The 19,777-nt window shown below is 36.8% G+C and overlaps 3 protein-coding genes across 20 annotated transcripts in view; all 3 read right to left on the bottom strand.

Moving 5' to 3' along the window:
* The window catches only part of phldb2a (pleckstrin homology-like domain, family B, member 2a), a 79,278-nt gene extending 77,235 nt beyond the window's left edge, over positions 1–2,043 (bottom strand). For 6 of the 8 annotated variants that reach the window (XR_015501334.1, XM_087271049.1, XM_087271048.1 and 3 more), the window contains exon 1: positions 1,480–2,027. Coding sequence is in view for 6 of the 8 variants with exons in the window: in XM_087271049.1 (XP_087127175.1) it covers positions 1,480–1,497 (18 nt within the window). In the remaining 2 variants the exon portion in view is untranslated. Of the gene's footprint in view, positions 1–1,479 lie in introns of all 8 variants that reach the window. The other 2 variants (XR_015501335.1, XM_087271052.1) reach the window with 1 other exon arrangement.
* On the bottom strand, positions 156–17,055 carry hhla2a.2 (HERV-H LTR-associating 2a, tandem duplicate 2). 3 transcript variants are annotated; one of them, XM_087268783.1, is made up of 8 exons: positions 15,990–17,055; positions 15,475–15,624; positions 11,320–11,628; positions 9,391–9,666; positions 7,238–7,564; positions 7,038–7,145; positions 4,846–4,908; positions 156–4,767 (listed from the first exon to the last, which is right to left on the bottom strand). In XM_087268783.1, the coding sequence occupies exons 2-8, from the start codon at positions 15,548–15,550 to the stop codon at positions 4,388–4,390; spliced, it is 1,539 nt and encodes a 512-aa protein (XP_087124909.1). In that variant the 5' UTR covers positions 15,551–15,624; positions 15,990–17,055; the 3' UTR covers positions 156–4,387.
* The window catches only part of hhla2a.1 (HERV-H LTR-associating 2a, tandem duplicate 1), a 67,660-nt gene continuing 64,829 nt past the window's right edge, over positions 16,947–19,777 (bottom strand). For 6 of the 9 annotated variants that reach the window (XM_087269456.1, XM_087269459.1, XM_087269455.1 and 3 more), the window contains one exon: positions 16,947–18,305. In XM_087269456.1, the coding sequence (XP_087125582.1) occupies positions 18,229–18,305 (77 nt within the window). In that variant the 3' untranslated portion in view covers positions 16,947–18,228. 9 annotated transcript variants of the gene reach the window in all.

The raw sequence follows: 19,777 nt of genomic DNA, 5'->3' as shown, positions 1-19,777 counted from the left end.
GGCTGCATGGCGTCAGTAAACACTTAAATGTGTGTGTGCGTGCGTGTGTGTGTGTGTGTGTGTGTGTGTACTGCAAACGGCACTTGTGTGTGACTCATCATTTCAGAAAGGCTTGAATAAACTCCACCACAAATACATCAAATAAACTTACTTGGTATATTTGACTAATGACTTTATTTCATCTTCATCTGTCTCTATCACTGACTGCTGTTTATCTGACATAATGCATCAAAGTAAACACGCACGTGGGAACAGTGGGTGGTGGGAAACAGCTCATTTGCATTTGAAGCCACAGGCTTCAACAACTACAATGTACTTCAACACCAAAATCAACAGATTCTGGAGGCCATAATAAATCATATCAGGGGTATTTTGAGCTGAACCTTTACAGACACATTCTGGAGACACTAAGACTTATCTTACATCTGGTAAAAGGGGTAAAATGGGTGCCTTTAAGAATATTGTGGCTGAAGCGTCAAACAGAGAAGGACCGTCACTCCAAGCAGAAGCAAATGCTCAGACCAGCTCAGACCTTGATTGATGATTACCAAAGCAAACGTTTTTATTTCAGTGGATCAACTAAACAATAACAATGTGTGATAGCAAAATAGACATTGTAAATTTTGATTTCACACTGACTTTTTAAATGAAAATGTATTGATTAGAATGACAGCCAGAGCGTTTTTAAACAAGCTACAGTACATCTAACCTTGGTGAATAGCCTACAAGAAAATACTTTTTAAAACAATGAAAAGGCATTATTCAACGTTTCGTCACCTTAGAATGATAAGGTTCTATCTGACATTTTTGTCAAAATTGAGTATTGACATATTCTTATTAAATGACAACTTTTTTACATTATGGGATGTTTTTTTACTAAGACTAATTTCTAAGACTAAGTTTTTTTTCTAAATTCTAATTTCTAAGACTTTTAAAATAAAAACAAAACTAAATGTTACACACATACTGTCTGCTATGGAATGCAAAAACTTTGAAGCTCAATAATTCAAAATCATTCAGAACGCAGATAGAACCTTATAATTCCAAGGTGACGATTTGTCTAGCAGTGACAAACTGTTAGACTACAAAATAAAAGTGTTATCACTGTTAATAATAAAAGCTGTTACTGGAATTCAATAGAAGTTTCCCAAAAACCCTTTCAATGAATAGTTCACAAAGAACTTTTCCCCCTGCTGGATTGAAAGATGTGAATTAGCCACACCACAAACCAAAGTTCAGAAAACATTCCCTATATTGGTAATCTCTAAACGATTTAAATATAATCTAAATCTGGTGATAAATCTAATTAAAACATCTTAGAAGTTGGTTTGACTGTGTAAAGGCAAACAACCCAAAATAATTATTATGAGAGCTATTTTAGAAGCTAACGTTATTTAAAAAAAGAAAAAGACGTTTAAGAAATGTGTGTAATAAAAAAAAAAAGTGTTTATAATAATAATAGCCTGATTATAATCTTACCTCACCGGAGATGCTCATGACAGACCTGCAGGCATTAGTAGATCACAGTTATGTCCTGTTGTATGTTTATAGTCCTCTCAAACTTTAATAATCTCTGGTTCCTTGTTTAATTAACTTCCACGGAGCTTACAGTATCACTACACTGCTGAAAAATCCAGCTTGTTATAACACAGCTGAATACGTTGGAAGGAGAATTTTCTGTTGTTTAATTTGACATGTCCACGAGGGACGGACATATGGTGCTGTAAACAGGAAAAAAGGGGTCAAACCCTTCCCCAAAATTTAAAGAGATTCACTCCAACAGCAGCCAGAGGTCAATCTGAAGCCATGATTCAGATATCGTTGTTAGCTATTTAACTACTGTAGGCTAAGTGACTGCAGCCTGTAGTAAATGGTTGAGTAAAAATGTGGTATTTGAATTCACTAAAAAGAAAGTTTAAGTGTGTTTTTTACATTGTGAAAAGATTTGACCTACTTCTTCACTGACAGAAAAAAACACATTTAGTCAAGGAAGCAAGCATGCTAGATACGCTGTAAACAGATGACACAAGTAGAAATATCGCCATCTGCTGGTTATAAACTCCTACATTTTACATTCTGTACATTATTTATTCGTGTATTCTACATTCACATGGTCTGTTTACAGGGTCACTTTCTAATTGCAAATTTGAAATATATAAACTACTAAATTAAACATTATTAATTTAATTTAACATGTGATTACCTATCTGGTATGCGAGAATAAATGCATATAAGACGTGTGTATAAGGGGACATTCTGATCCTTTATTTCCCTCAAGCAAATGTGGCCAATTTCAATCTTCACCATTCATAATTACTACTATTAATTTTGTATTTAATCATTAATAGGTTATGTATATATTTTTAATGTGAGTTACATCTAATTTCTTAAGCCATTTTAAATGTTAAAGGAAACATTTAAACTAATTAAGCACTTCTGAATAAAAGGGGTTCTCCACTGGGTTCCTCCACTTCCTCATTAAAAATTATACACCACTTTCTAATAATTGCATGCTAAATTAACAGATTTAAGTGGTTTGGAATTGTGACAGGTGCTTGGGGGAAAAAATCAGATACCTTAATAATTGCACAATTGCACCTACAAAGGCAAAGTACAGTAACTACACATTTTATCAAAACTAAGTTAAAGGGGACCTGTTTTTACAAGATGTAAAATAAGTATCTAATAGAGAGCTCAAAACCACACAAATAAACATTTTATAACCTTTTGAAACTGCCCCTTTTAGGCTTTGATCCAAACTGTGTCGTTTTGGTGACTGTCGCTTTAAATTCAAATGAGATTGTGCTCTTTTCAAAGGAGGGCAGAGTAACAAATGCCTGTGCTTTAGTATAGCGGCAGATTTAAAACATTTATAAAGTCTCTTAGTCACTGAAACCTTCAGCAGGTATGTTGTGAAAACTCTATAGCGGAAGGCTGCTTCTCACTTAGGGCTGTCTGTGCTAATGAGGAAGAGATCATTACTAATGGCTGGAGCTTTCCTCCTCTGATGACATGTGTAAAGGGGGAATGTCAAGTGTTTCTGCAGACTGTTTTTATGAAGTGTGATTAAAAAAAGAGAATTATTTCATTTTTATTATTAGAAGCTAGTTATATTCACACACTGTTGACACAAAACTGTTTAAACACTGATAAAGTGATTTTTTGCATAATAGGTCCCCTTTAAAGCCTAAAATTGCCTTTGTGACATCTATTCTGCCTTGTGACCAAGTCCACCAGTTTAATTTTGTCCTGTCAAAATTGCTGTCACTACTAAATCCAAGTGTAAAAACTGTAAAGGCATTTTGTTCACTTTCTGTTTTTGCATACATATTGCACCTTACCTTTGTATGGCGGCAGAGTCATGATAAAAATGACTCCATTTATTAATGATAGGCTTAATAATCAAAATTTGAATCCCTAGTTACTTTTCACTAACCAGGGCCCTTTTTTGACTAAAACGTTTTTAATAAAGGTGTAGAATGTAAGTTTGACACCCAGTGGTTGAACTAGGTTTGCACACCTGATTCAAAACAAATGCAAGCGCAGGTTGCCAGATGATCACCTCAAGTACATCTCATGTGCTTTAATCAGTATTGAATGTTTATAATGTGTGTTTAAATGCCATTTTACATGACATTTATTGCCATACAACTGAAAGCAGCAGCAGATCTTGAAAATATAATAATTAGTAATGTTAAAGAGGTTATTAATTAGATTAAGTTTCTGTCGTGTTAGGTCCAAAGCAAACAGCCCAATTGCTTATCACTGCAAATCTCATCATGTAGTGTGTCGTTAGGACATGGGGCTGCAATGTAACCTGCTCATCAAATGTTTACGCTCGTAATATTTATATTATTTGCTAAATAATAACCACCTCATGTGGAACTCTGTCTCATTTCGGAGTCTGTTACTGTACACCGGAGGTCACATTTCAGTCGTGGATGCATACTTTGAGAGCCTTCCTGACTGAATGATCAATCAAATATGCTGTTTTCCACCAAGGCAACCCGGGGTGCTGAAATAAAATGGGCTAAACTGGCATTGGGTGGGTTAAATGACCAAAACAAAGACAGTCGTTTTGGAACGTAACTCACATTTTGAAAGCAGAATATCTGACCTTAGCATTGTTTTTCAGATAAACAAGAATGTTCACTTAGCATGTTTCCTAAATATCTGCAAACATATTCTGCTATTTTTATGCTTTAGAAGAATCAAATCTTACATAAAGCACCTTTAAATAAGTCTGAAATGTTCGGCTTGGAGGTTTTTATCTTGGTGTGTTGCTCAAATAAACTTTAATAAATGTCCATGAATGAACTCCAGTTCAAACCTTGTTAATATTATAAAATCTACTCAGCACCGCTTCATTAAATCAATCAAATATTGATCACCTGAAGCCGTTAATCTGTCCGAGCTCAGGTGTGTTATGACAATTCTGAGCCGCTGCATTTTCCATCTCTGCTCCATCTGCAGATTCCAGTTCATTTCTCTCGTTTTCCTTCTCATCAGCTGCGTCTGTGTTGATTTCGGATATAAAGAGAGTTATGATAGCAGCTGTTGGTGTTTGCGGCCTGGATTCATGTCTTTCCTCTGATGTAGATGAATCATTAATAATCATGCTTTTATTCTGTAGGATGTCATTTTTAAGGCCGTCAGGATCTTGTTTGAGCGGCGTTGTGTCAGACATCACGTGAATTTCTTTCTCCGGAGATTCTAAACCATTGCGTCTTGGCTCTTCTTGTCCTTGTCTTTCGAATAGTGGCATTTCTGCTTAAACGAATAGAGGATTTTAGAAAGGTGTGCATCCAATGCAGTGTAAAGGCGTGAGTGAGGATAACTGTTTACCTGGTGTCTTGCAACATCTGACTCGTTTATTGATGTCTGCGTGGTTTTGTGCTGAATGTTCACCTGAAAGACAAAATGAAAATAATATATTTTTACATATAATACAAATTAAAATGTAATATATTACTGAACGATTAATGTGTATGTCTACATATGGGTTTTAATAATCAATTACATAGCTTTACATATATACACACTTATACAACAGTTCTGTCTGGTTCTTGAATCTGATTGGCTGATAGCCGTGCGATATTCTGCAAATAACAGCACTCTTAGCCTCTTTACCCTTCATCCTTGTGTATTACTCCACCCATATACAGCGACAAGCAGAGGACAGTAGATTAGTGAAGCAACTGTAGAGTTACAGTTTGACAAATATTGCTGCTGTTGGACAATATTATGAACTTTTAAGGCTTTTGTAGTTGAGAATGTAGTTGTTTAGATTGCGACTATGCAGTTTATTATTTAAGGATAGTGCCTATTTTAAAATATTTATTTTAATATAAATTTCTATTTTAAAATAATACATATCATTGGGCATGATCAGCCTGTCTGAGCAGACCAAATAAAGTGACGGTTGACGTTCTGCCACAGGATGGCGACTGAGCCTGCATAATAGGTCCTTGAAGGAAGAAAATCTCAGCGTTTTCTCAGTTTAAGGTTCAAACTACAGCTGAACAAATCATTATAAATCAGGTAAGTGACATTCTGAGTCAATCTCTGTTTTTTGTATTTTGTAGTGCTGTATTTATAATTATAAAAACTGGTAGTGTTTGCTTTCCTTTGGCTTTTTCGGGGTTAATTATTGGGATATCCCGATTGCAACAGAGAAATACTGGGAAATCTCTATAGATTGATGGCATTTCATGCCGTTCAGCCTTATAATCTTAAAATGTCAGCAAAAATCACCTGTTTTGTCATCACATTAGACATTACACTAGAGAATCATTCAAATACTAGCTCAAAAGTGACGTTAGTAAACTCGCAACGGTTTCTGCTGGTCTAATGGTCAGCTGCAGATGTGAAGGAATGGCGGAAGAAAGTAGCTCCTCGTACAAAAGGGTTTTTGAGACTCTCCATGTTTGATTTTCTTTTTTATACACACAATTATGCTGATGAACTGTTGTATAAAGGCAATATAACACTCGTAGCAGTGTGATGTGGCTGTATATCGGCACTGGTGGGGGGCACTCAGGCACTCGGCCTGTGGCCTCAAGTCAACACACGCCTCCCACCAGTGCCGATATACAGCCACATAACACTGCTACAAGTGTGAAATTGCTCATATATGTATATGTAAATGGGAATTACTATACTAACCTACATATTTTATTATATTTAAAAATATCGAATATTTTTAACCTATAATACATTACATTTAAGCTAATATACACAGTTAATGGCAAAATGATTAGCCCTGTGAAATTTAAATTCTTTTTAAAATAATTCCAATTAGTGTTTAACAGAGCAAAAACATTTTCTCAGTGTTTTCTATAACATATTTCTTCTGGAGACGGTCTTACTACTTTTAGTTTGGTTGGAATGAAAAAACTGTTAAGATTAATATTATTGGCCCCTTTAAGAAATGCTTTTTTTTATTGGCTACAAAGCAAACCACTGTTGTCCAATAACTTACTTTAATTCTTAAATTGCACTTTACACTGCATACTAAAAGCTTGCAAAATAACTAGTATGTTATTATATATATAGAACACCCCTCACAAAACTATCTTTTAAATTTATATTGGTAATAGGAAGCTATACAATATTATATTTGTGCATATACGTTTGATTAATCAGTACTGAAGCCAATTCTGGCTAATCGAACAAAATAACTTATGATAACGCTCCAAAAACTAGTACACCCAAATTAATTTAGTTTGAAAAATGTTTGCAGACTAAAATATTATTTGAATAAATATATCTGTTTAATAAATCTGTTTTGTTTAAATGCACAAAATACATTGACTGTATTCACCGAGAAATGAAATATTAGTTTTCAAAATGGGTTGTACTCAATTATGTGAGCACTGTATATGACATAATATATTATGTACTGTCATCATAAAAAAGACAAAATAAATGTGTTATTATAAATTAGTTATTATCAATTCTGTTAAAACTTAAATATTTATAATTTCGTCAAAAATGTTGACTCCAACTGAATATATCCATAATTGAACTTTATTTACCTCTCAGTCTAAAACACCGAGACAGGGCTACAGATACAGTGATCAGAAATATGAAGACAGATGCAGCAGTTCCCCACCAGGACCTCCTGCAGTCATACTCGTCATCATCTGGACAAAAATACAGCAAAATATTTGGACATTTTAGTCCTCAAAATAAATTATACTGCTCTAATCCTCCACACACACAAAGAAAATCTTACCGGTGATGCGGACGGTAATGTTGACGTGGGTTTGGACTTGATGCCTAATCTGGAAACCATAGAAAGTGCAGATGTAGGAGCCGCTGTGTGTTAAACTATCCAAGTTCAGCAGATGAAGGGAGCCGTTGCCCAAATGTGCCTGATCAATGTCCACTTCAGCTCTGCCGTCCCACAGGTTCAGCAGGCGACGACTCCGGCTGTCGAAACTGAAGATTACGATGGATTCGCTGGATCTGCTAAAGCTCCAGGTGAGGGTGAAATTGTGGCGAGGTTGAGGAACGCTGCAGGGAACCAGGAGACCAGAGCCCTCCTCTGCAAATAGCTCATCTGGGAGATTCAGATGATTTATAGATTGCTGTGATTTTCACATTTATTGACATTTGTATGGCAAGCCATCTTAGCATTTAATCAATATCTAAATTATAAAATGATTTATATATAGTGTATAGTTAGATACTATAATAGATGCTAGTATTTATTTACTTATTTATAAAATAATAAAATGAGACTGAATTTTTAAATTTTTGTGGAGTTTTTGCAAGATTTGCTGCAGATTTTGTTGCATTTATTTTAATGTCGTCTGCTATTCAAAACTAGCTTAGTGTACATTGTTTCAATTAAGCCTATTGTTATAAAATAAGTCGAGAGCAGGGGTGTCAAACTCAATTCCTGGAGGGCAGAAGCCTTGCACAGTTTAGTTCCAACCCTGCTCCACCACACTTACCTGTAGGTTTCAAACAAGCCTGAAGGACTCAATTAGTTTCATCAGGTGTGTTTAATTAGGGTTGGAACTAAACTGCAGAGCTGCCGCCCTTTTGGAACTGAGTTTGACACCTGTGTCTAGAGCACTACCTTTTGTTAAAAACTAAGCCTAGAGAGCCAACTGCTGTTCAAAACTAGCCCAGACCACCTTCTGCTGTTCAAAACTAGCCCAGACCACCTTCTGCTGTTCAAAACTAGCCCAGAGCACCTTCTGCTCTTCAAAACTAGCCCAGACCACCTTCTGCTGTTCAAAACTAGCCCAGACCACCTTCTGCTGTTCAAAACTAGCCCAGAGCACCTTCTGCTCTTCAAAACTAGCCCAGACCACCTTCTGCTGTTCAAAACTAGCCCAGAGCACCTTCTGCTCTTCAAAACTAGCCCGGAGCACCTTCTGCTGTTCAAAACTAGCCCGGAGCACCTTCTGCTGTTCAAAACTAGCCCGGAGCACCTTCTGCTCTTCAAAACTAGCCCGGAGCATCTTCTGCTGTTCAAAGCTAGCCTAGAGCACCTTTTGCTCTTCAAAACTAGCCTGGAGCATCTTCTGCTGTTCAAAACTAGCCTAAAGCACCTTTTGCTCTTCAAAACTAGGCTGGAGCATCTTCTGCTGTTCAAAACTAGCCTAGTGCGCTATCTGCTGTTCAAAACTTTTCTGCAAGTTTTTGCAAGATTTGCTGCAGATTTAGTAGCATTTATTTTATTGTTGTCTGCTATTCAAAATTTGTTTAGTGTACAGTGTTTTAATTGAGCATAATGTTATAAATTAAGCCTAGACCACCATCTGTTGTTAAAAACTAAGCCTAGAGTGAAATCCGCTGTTCAAAACTAGCATAGAGCGCTGTCTGCTGTTCAAAACTAGCCTTGAGAGACATCTGCTGTTCAAAACTAGCCTAGAGCGACATCCGCTGCTTTTCAAAACTAGCCTAGAGCGACATCTGCTGTTCAAACTAGTCTAGAGCACAATCTCCTGTAAAAAACTAGTCTAGAGCACCGTCTGCTGTTAAAAACTAGCCTAGAGCACCATCTGCTGTTCAAAAAAAGCATAGTCCACCAAGTGCTGTTTAAAACTAGCCTAGAGTGCCATCTGCTGTAAAAACAAGCCTTAAGTGCCATCTGCTGTTGTTTAAAACTAGTCTAGTTCACCTTCTGCTGTTCAAAACTAGCCTACTGCACCATCAGCTGTTCAAAACTACCCTTGAGTGACATCTGCTGTTCAAAACTAGCCTAGTGCGCCATCTGCTGTCATAAACTAGCCTAGTGCACAATCTGCTGTTGTTCAAAACTAGCCTAGAGCATCCTCTGCTGTTTAAAGCTAGCCTAGAGCTGTTCAAATTAAGCTCAGAAGAGTATTAACCACTAAAATTTGAACAGACACAGTGTGTAGTAGTGTTTACCTTGCTGATGCAGTGAAGCCGTCCACACCTGCAGTCCGTCCGCTGACTCCACCGAGCAGAAGTAGACATGCTCAGAGACGTTCCCAATCACGCTGATGGAGCTCTCCACGCTAAACAGGCCCTTGGAGTCTGAAGTTTTGCGGGTGTAGTTCTGGAAGTTTCTGGTGTCAGTGGGGGGATCAGTGGCCCACGTGAGCTCAGGAGCAGGATAGATGTTCTGGGACAGACAGGTGAGCCTTTCCTCCACCAGCTCCAGCTTCACTGACTGGATCAGAGCTGCATGTAACAAATGAAACAGGTGTTTAAATACTCTGTTTTAATGCCATCAGCTTCATAAAGTATAAAGACAGGTATCATGCCATTAAATAAAAAAAAAAGTAAAATAGCTGTAAAATATGTATTTATTCTATGCAATTGGTAACATTTTTCAATGTTTCAATGTCTTAAATAAAATAAATATATGAAAAATATACAAACAAAAGTTTTATTTATAGTAAATTAATATTTTTTCTCAGTCAATCTTTAGTGATTTTCAGTTTAGTTATTTTTATTTCTGACCAAAAATAATAAAAAAATAAATTAAAACCAGTAAACCTGGGTAAAAATGTGTACAAATGAAGTGAAAATGTCATGTCACGTTTTTTTAATGTGTGAAAAATATTTATCCATCATTTAATATTGTTCAAACAAAGTGCTTAAAACCAGTAAACAAAGCAACAAAAAGGAACATAAAATATATTATAAAAGTATAAAAAATAATGCAATAAATACAATTCAATTTCAATTTATTCAAAGGATAAATCCTTGAGATGCATTTTCAAGGGGGTCCCACAAAGATATGACAAAAGCAAACTAAACAAAATAATACAATTACAAACACTTACTGAAGTAAAGTCTTACAAATTATTTGTGATTAATTGATTGTATTTATTTATTTGACCAAAGTTTATTGGTAAGAACTTTTGATTTAGTCCGTAATTTTCCCTAATTTGTCTTATTTTATTCATAATTTTTCACAGAGCCTCTAGCGCCCTCTTGTGGCCCCTTCATAACACACTAACTGACAAAAGTCTTGTCGCCTATCCAAGTTTTAGCAATAACAAATAATAACTTGACTTCTAGTTGATCATTTGGTATCAGAAGTAGCTTACATGAAGGGCAAAGGCCTCTAGATTAGACAGTATGGAATTTAAAGTCATTTTTTAAAAAAAATGATTATTGTGTCTGACTCCCATGAGCTTGGAGGACTACATCCATTCATCTCTGCAATGACTCAAATAACTCATTAATAAAGTCTTCTGGAATGGTAAAGAAAGCATTCTTGCAGGACTCCCAGAGTTCATTAAGATTCTTTGGATTTATCTTTAATGCCTCCTCCATCTTACCCCAGACATGCTCAATAATGTTCATGTCTGGTGACTGGGCTGGCCAATCCTGGAGCACCTTGACCTTCTTTGCTTGTAGGAATTTTGATGTGGATGCTGAAGTATGAGAAGGAGCACTATCCTGCTGAAGAATTTGCCCTCTCCTGTGGTTTGTAATGTAATGGGCAGCACAAATGTCTTGATGTTGATGTTGCCATCCACTCTGCAGATCTCTCGTACTCCCCCATACTGAATGTAATCCCAAACCATGATTTTTCCTTCACCAAACTTGACTGATTTCTGTGTGAATCTTGAGTCCATGCAGGTTCAAATAGGTCTTCTGCAGTATTTGTGATGATTGGGATGCAGTTCAACAGATGATTCATCTGAAAAATCTTCCTTCTGCCTCTTTTCCAAATGATCAACTAGAAGTCAAGTTATTATTTGCTGCTCTTACAACTGGGATCGACAACAAGACTTTTGTCAGGTAGTGTAAATTGCCTCCTAAATCACACTCACATTATATGACCAAAAACACTAATCCACCCATGAGCCTACGACTGACCTTTGACACCCAGGTTAACGAAGGTCTCCTGGTTGATCTTCCTGATGCTGGTGTAGCACTTATACCTGCCTTGATCCTGCACTTTGACCTTACGGAGCACCAGCGAGGCGTTTCCCTGCGCGATGTGCCAGTTAAACAGGCTGGTGCGGCCGCTGAAGTGCTTGTTCTGCAGGCTGTACTGGTCTTTTTTGTAGTAGTAGCTGTGGACGGGGATCTGCTGCTTGTACCAGTGGATCACCACAGCTCCGGTGGGCCTGAAGCTGCAGGGCAGAACACAGTCCTCCAGGAACAGACACGTCACGTGGGCATCTAGAGAACAGAGAACAGCATCATCCTTATATAGTTGAAGTACAAATTATTAGCCCTCCTGTGATATTTCCTAAATGATGTTTAATAGAGCAAGGAATTTTTTTAAGTATTTTCTATAATATTTTTTCTTCTGGAGAAAGTCTTATTTGTTTTATTTAGGCTAGAATAAAAGCAGTTTTTAATTTTTGAAACCATTTTTAAGGTGAATATTATTAGCCCCCTTAAGCAATATTTTTTCTGATTGTCTACACAGAACAGACCACTGTTATACAATGATTTACATATTACCCTAACTGGCCTAATTATGCTTTTATTTTTATTATTTTTTGCATTTTTTCAAGAAAATATGCTAATTTATAAATGTAGAAAAATAGAAGTCCTATCAGCAAAGAGATGACATGAAATATATAGGAACAAAAACAAGATAACTGTAGAACTCCTAAATCAAACTTTTCTACCCTCTTCTATGCACCATGAACCAACCGAAATAATAAATAAAAAAATAAATATATAGGTAAATACAGAAGAAGAAAATCTAAAGTAAACACTAAAAGTCCCTCTTTCTCCCTTTCAAAATTCTAGTCAGCAGGTAGTGAAATGTTAAGGTTCTTAAAGACAGACAGTATGGGACTCAGTGAAAACAATGTCTCAGTTTCTCAAGATAGATACAATGTAGAACCTCTCTAATCCAGTGTTCTGATGATGGAGGGGACACATGTTTCCATTTGAGGACAATTGTGTGCCTGGTGAGCAAGCTGGTAAAGGCAATGACGCAGTGTGGTGATGTTTGTGTAGTTGGGGTTGGAAGATAACCGAAAAGGGTAGTCAGAGGGTCAGGAATGAGGATTATAATAAGAGCTTGAGAAAGAATATTAAAAATATTAGACCAATAGTTTGTTAATTTTGAACATGACCAAAACATGGGAAGGTGATCGGCCGGTGACTGCTTACATCTGTTACCGGCATCACTTCTATCTGGAAATATTCTAGAAAGTTTGGCATAAGTGAAATGGTTCCTAAGCTAATTAAGCTTTTAAATGTCACTTTAAGCTGTATAGAAGTGTCTTGAAAAGCATCTAGTAAAATATTATGTACCGTCATCATGGCAAAAATAAAATAAATCAGTTATTAGAACTATTACGTTTAGAAATGTGTTGGAAAAAAATCCTATTTCTGTTAAACAGAAATAGTGGAGAAATATATAGTAGGGGCTAATAATTCTAAGTTCAACTGTATATATATACATATTCACAAATATATTACTGATGACCAGCTGTGTTATAATAAAGCTATAAACCCTGTGAAGCTGTGGTTTACTGCAGATTTAGTACAGCTAAGGGGCATCAGAAAAATCAAACTGGAGCTATCCATTTTATGCTGTCATTTCTCATGTACTTTGATCAGATTTTTAAATTGAACTCACTGCTTGATCTTTTGTAACTAACATAGCCTACTCGATTAATTTAGTCTATTTAATGTCTATTAATTTGTAAAAAAAAAAAAAAAAAAAAAAAAGAACACCCTAGTTATAGACAAAAAAATGTCAGATTTTGAACTTTTAAAACTGCTACAGTGAATATAAACATTATTCAAACGGTTTCATATTTCAGTGCTTTTAAAGCTGTCTGTTGGCCTTTCTCATACCAGTATTAATTGCATAGAAATGTTCTAAAAATGCACATAACACCCTACATTGTAAAAAAAAACATTAATTTGTGTTGGGACAACGTGAAGCAATTAACTTATTAGTTCTTACACATTTATGGGGATTGAACATAAAACAATGAAGTTATCCTCAAAACAATTTAGGAATTGAGTTGCATCAGCTCATTTTAATTAAGTAATTTGAACAAACAGGCAACGCGGTGGCGCAGTAGGTAGTGCTGTCGCCTCACAGCAAGAAGGTCGCTGGTTCAAGCCTCGGCTGGGTCAGTTGGCGTTTCTGTGTGGAGTTTGCATGTTCTCCCTGCGTTTGCGTGGATTTCCTCCGGGTGCTCCGGTTTCCCCCACAGTCCAAAGACATGCGGTACAGGTAATTTGGATAGGCTAAATTTTCCGTAGTGTATGTGTGTGAATGAGTGTGAGTGTGGATGTTTCTTAGAGATGGGTGGAGATGGAGGGGCTGCGTAAAAACATGCTGGATAAGTTGGCGGGTCATTCCACTGTGGTGACCCAGGATTAATAAAGGGACTAAGCCGAAAAGAAAATGAATAAATGAATAAATCTGAAATAAAACAGCAAATGTCATTTTTTAAGTGTAGTAATTGCCTAGCTACACCCTGGCAACCACGAAAAAATACCCTAGCAACCACATATCATTATTCCACAGTAACTCCCTGAAACTTGTAGCACATCCACAACACCATAAAGTAACCACAGGGAACATTCTGATATAGTTTGATTAGCTACACTCTGGCAACCAGCCTAAAACTTTAAAACTTACTGCTGGCCTTTCTCATGCATGTACATCAAATTTAGCTTTGCCTAATTAATTAAAATAAATATGCTGTTTACAGAAATGCAACAGTACTCTGAGTCCAATAAAGACGTGCTGTTGTTGTTGCCTCATTGCTTTATGCCAAATTGATGTGATCTAAGATCTGTCAAGAGATGATGCCCAGGTATCCATAATCCTGGACCAGGCCGTATCCTGAGCAGATGCTCTGGTGTTCATGGAGGAGCGGAGAGCTTGACACTGATTCCTGAAAGACCCAGTGACAGATGAGTCTCCGCACTGATCCATTGTGACATCCTGGACACCCGCTGGGGATCTACTCACACCAGCAGCTTCTCCACGGTGGACATCCAGCGTTCTCCAGCCTCCAGCCTAGACTGCAGCTCTACACAAGAAGTTTGGCCCGAGGAGAAATGGCCCTGCCCAACTAGGCCTGGTCTCTAAAAGTTTTTTTTCCTTCACTTTTGTCAATTGGTGAAGTCTGTTTCTCGTCACTGGCGTGCTTGGTTTGGGGCTTGTGGAGCTGCGCATCGATGGATTTGTTCTTCAGTGTTTGGACTTTCAGCAGTGAAAATTAAATCACACTGACCTGAACTAAACTGGACTGACAGTTTCAGTTTACTAGAACTTCAATGTTAAGGTGCTGACACACTCTACATTGTAAAAGAGCTATATAGAAATAAACCTGAATTAAATTAAATTGATCATGAAAAATTATGGAATAACAAAACCACACTAAAAAGTAGCCTTTTGCATTAATGTAGGTGGCGAGATGTGTTCTTGTAATCTGGTTATGAGGATAAACGAATCACAGACTGTTCTCTTTCACCAGATCATTAATCTGAGACTAATGGAGTTTCCTACAAGTGCTGCTTTCATCCATTCACTGAGCAAACAGCTTCGGCTAGACACTAAACCAACACGCACAATTAAAACAGGGGACGAAGACACACAGTACACAAATATAATTAAATAACCAATCAATATCATCTCAAATCAACTTTTTTCATACTCTATTTTTTTTTTCAGGTAAAAAATACATTGCGTCAAATAAAATTAATTAAAACATCCCTTCACAATATACTGTGGTCAACATTTGAAGTCAAATATTGACCCATTATCTATTGAACACCCATTCGTGTCTTTTCTTGATTCCTTTTAAATGTTGTTGACTGTAAATAAATGATCAAATATAGAACAATACTGTACACTAATATTGAATATGCATTGTAGATTTAAAAACTTTTTTTGTTCATGTAAATAATAGAACAATACATATTTAAAATAAAAAACGCACTTGATTTTTCGACAACACAGGGATGGTCATTTTTGTTTATTCTAACATCATATGTCACACTGAAAATATTACAGAGGGGAACATGTAGCCTTACCATTAGTGATTGTGATGCCAGACACGCAAGTCCTGAGAAAAAGCAGAAACGCAGCCGAAAGAAACAGCAGCTCCATGATGGTCAGATGCGGATCTCAGTTTACATTCAGAACATGTGCAGGTGAGCCGTGAGAATGGGGGAGAGAGAACCCTTGTGGACATATCAATTAAAGTGGTCAATCATTAACTGCTGGAGCATGAGTGGACATATAGTGACCTGAACCGCTCTGGTGTTAGAACTGGCACAGTTAAGCAGGCCAAAAAAAACAAAAAAAAAAAACAGAGGAAAGAACTGCAGGCAAAATAAAAATTGTTCAATAATTAATGTTTAGTTTCTTCCACCAAAGGGTCTTCTTACTGTAGTTTTCAGCAGCTCCTCAGTGTAAGTGAATATTAGTAGGTTCGGTCCAGTAGCTACATTACCAGATGATGAAGATGAACCCAGGGTGCATTTCAGAGAGACAATAAGCCAAAACACAAGGAAACTCACAAATGCTTGTGAAAGAAAATCAAAGCTGCTAGAATGTTCCAGCCAACCACCTGACCTGAATCCAATAGAAAATAAGAACAAAAGATCAGCATTGACAAACAAAACCCACAGAACCATCAAGATTTTTAGAATAAAAAAAAAATCACACCTGAGAATTGCATGTGGCTCTATTGTCCATACAGAATTTTTAAGTCTGATTTTTTATTTATTTTCTTACCAAAATCAGGGTCAATTTCAACAGCTCCTTAAAAAATATATTTATGAAGAAAAATCCTGATGTGTTTCATACTTATTTTACATGCTATATACAGCAGGGAATATAAGTATTGAATATGTCAACATTTTCTCAGAAAACATTTCTAAAGGCCTTGAATTTTTCGCTGGATGTCGGTAATAACCAAAGAAATACACATGCAAAGAAAACAAATCTAATTAGTTTACAAATGAAGTTATGTGTAATAAAATGAAATGACGCAGGGAAAAAGTATAGAACACATGAAGAAAGGGAGGTGTAGAAAGGCAGTATAAGCCCAGAAAGCAGCTGAACTCTCTCAGTAGTTCCTCTGCCCTTCCTCATTGTAAATAAATATCAGTGTTTCAGTCCAACATCTACATTAGCAGGATGATGAAGATGAAACCAGGGTGGACATTCCAGTAAGACAATGCTCCAAATCACAGCCAAGGAATCTTTCAAATGCTTTCAGAGAAAGAAAATCAAGCTGTAGAATGACCCGGCCAATCCCCTGACCTAAATCTAATAGAAAATTTACATCATATTGAAAAACGAGACCCACAAAACTTTCAAGATTTTTACACTCTGTTGAAGTCTGTGATAAAATCACACCTGAACAATTCATGTGACTACATTTTCCATATGAGAGGTGTCTTTAAGCTGCCGTCACCAAAAAGCCTTTTATATAAGGTATTAAATATGTTTCAGTAGTTCAGTACATTCTCCAGTGTCATTTTATTGTGATAACACATTAAAAAATTCAAAAAAAATTTATTTTTATTTGTATTGTTTAGGTTTGTACCAAAAGCTGGCTCAGTTCCATGTCAACAGCTACTAATATTATTCCCATGAAAAAACATGACTCTTTCAATACTCATTTTCTCCGATATATATATATATCGAGAGAGAGAGAGAGAGAGAGAGAGAGAGGGAGAGAGAGAGAGAGAGAGAGAGAGAGAGAGAGAGAGCAACACTAGCAACAACGCAGAAATTCTTAGCAATAAAAAAAGAACACGCTAGCAACCACAAGGCAACACAATACCAACCTTTTTCCAACCACACAGAATATCTTATAGCTATTTCAAAGCAACCACTTAGAAATCCCTATAGTAACTATAGCAGGAGTGTCCAAACTCAATCCTGGAGAGCCGGTGACATGGATAGTTTAGCTCCAACCCTAATCAGACACACCTGGCCTAGATGATCAAGCTCTAAAGCTGCGGTCACACTGGACTTTTCTCCCCATGACATTATCTCCCCCTTCGAAATCGCATCATGTGACTGCGTGAGACCAATCGAAGATCAAAACATGACCTCTCTGGACAGAAATTTAAAATATGGACCAATCACTCGCTTTTTAAAATGTCTAATCATCTTGTTTAATCCCGCCCCTTTTAGCAGCGCCATACAACAGAATTTCGCACACACAAACTCTAGTGTTACCGCAGCATTACTAGGGTGTCTAGAAACATCCGTGCAGGTGTGTTGAGGCAAGTTGGAGCTAAAATCTGCAGGACACCGGCCCTCTAGGACTGAGTTTGGACACCCCTGGACTACAGAGAACCCTAGCATCCTCTTCCCAACCACACAGAATACCTAAACAACTCCATAGCAACTACATGGCCATGATTCCACATATTAACAATTACTAAAATAAAAATCACCTACATTTTAAATGACCTGAGGGTGAGTAAAGCACCAGATAATGTTTGGATGAACTATTCCCTTCATTTCTTTCAAAAAAACAAACCTTTCTTTCTAATTTTAGCCTTCTGAATTACACCATAATTTCTGTACTAACAGCCAACAGAAGATCTGTAAAAAATAAAAAGTGAATAGTTTTTTAAATAATATACGCATTTTTATTGTTTTCAGAATAAATTATGAAAACAAATCTTTAATAAAGCTTCATTTAAAAAAATAAAAATACTTGAAATGTTTATGTTATTCTCTGTGACGTTGTGCTTGTTCAAATGGCATAGAAATACAGTCTGTCTGTCAGTGAGTCCTGTAGATAGTTTCTCTCTTATATCTCATGATGGTTGACTGTGAGATGCTGAAGCTTCTGTCAGAAGTTTCATTCCCGCTTGTGCATCTTCTGCTGCTTTGTCTACAAAAGACAAAATGGAAACATTACATTTGCAAATCTATGTTCAGAATACATAACATGGCTAGATAGTCAGAATTATTAGCCCCCCCGTATATTTTTTCCCCCAATTTCTGTTTAATGGAAAGATTTTTTACAACACATTTATAAACATAAAAGAATTATTAACTCATTTATAATAGCTGATTTATTTGATCTTTGCCATGATGACAGTAATTAATATTTTACAAGATATTTTAAGATAGTATTCAGCTTAAAGTGACATTTAAAGGCTTAACTAGGTTAATTAGGCAAATTAGGGTAATTAGGCAAGTCATTGTGTAATGATGGTTTGTCCTGTGGACAATTAAAAAATATTACTTAAAGGTTCACGAAACACCAAAACACATTTTTTGAGCTGTTGACAGTCGTATATGTGTCCCACACTGCTAAAAACACTATTAGAACACCTATATTTCGCTAAAAAGTGTAAATTGGTTGTTTTTGCGTTATTTCAAGCAAATTCGTACTTCCGGTTTGAAACTAATTTTTGAAGCTGCGACACGGCTATGAGATAATAGCATGTATTCCAGCGTGCAGACTGGACGTCTGTGCCAGAGTGAGTCTTATTACGTCTTACAGTGTGATGCATTAATGCATGAGTAAGGCTTGGTTCAAACCAATCAGCACGCTCTATTGTGCAACTTCATTAATATTCATTACTGTCACAGTGTTTAGACGACAGAGACGCCACGTTGTGTTGGCAAAACAAGCGTGAAGTGTTGTTTTTATAGTTTGCTGCTGTTAAGTTTTGTTTTCATTTTCTCTCTGTGAGAGCTCAGCTGGAGTCATGCGTGGATTACAGTGTACGCGACGCTCGACAACAATAACTTGAGTGTCTAAGGAGGCACATTGTTTACCTGAGAGCTGTTCTCATCTGCAAACGCTGAGATCCGGATTCGCTTGTTGTCTCCTCTTAATAAAGACGCGGCTCTAGTTGCTGGTGATTGTCCTGTCTCTACAGATTTGGTAAGTGAGCGACCAGTGCTCTTTGTTTATTCAGTTTGTTCGTATCGAACTAAGTTAACTATTGCAACGTGTAAACATGCTAGCACGACAACCAAACTTTAACCTCGTGTAGGATTTTCACTGTATTTAGTGACCGGAATAACACACGCGGCCTTCTGACTCTACCTGCCGTGTGCATCTAAGCTTCCGGGAAATGCGGAGGGTTTTTTTTCTCTCATTCGCCGTGCGGTATCAAACATTGCATGAAAAATACACGCTTAGAGCAGTTCCTCGAATCAAATATCTCGTTTGTCGCGAGGGGTATGAATGAATTCCCTGAATGAAAGAGCCAAACTGCAGTTAAAGTCCGCCATTTAATAATTTGGAAAATAATTTGACTACAGATGTCCATGTAAATGCCATCACTTTCTCCCGTGTTTATTGGTGTGTGTGTGTTTTGACTCTGAAACTCGCGCATGCCCAAATAC

This window comes from Danio rerio, chromosome 10 (assembly GCF_052040795.2).
Source record: "Danio rerio strain M-AB ecotype USA chromosome 10, GRCz13ab, whole genome shotgun sequence".
Lineage (NCBI taxonomy): Eukaryota > Metazoa > Chordata > Actinopteri > Cypriniformes > Danionidae > Danio > Danio rerio.
The sequence above is the reverse complement of the archived record's forward strand: the minus strand, read 5'-3'. Positions and strand labels throughout refer to the sequence as shown.

Coding starts and splice junctions, on each gene's coding strand:
- hhla2a.2 (XM_087268783.1), bottom strand. CDS start 15,550: ATGGAGCTGCTGTTTCTTTCGGCTGCGTTTCTGCTTTTTCTCAGGACT. Junction 7,565..9,390: donor GGCTTCACTGCATCAGCAAG/GTAAACACTACT, acceptor TGAATCTCCCAG/ATGAGCTATTTGCAGAGGAG. Junction 7,146..7,237: donor CATTACCGTCCGCATCACCG/GTAAGATTTTCT, acceptor ATTTTTGTCCAG/ATGATGACGAGTATGACTGC.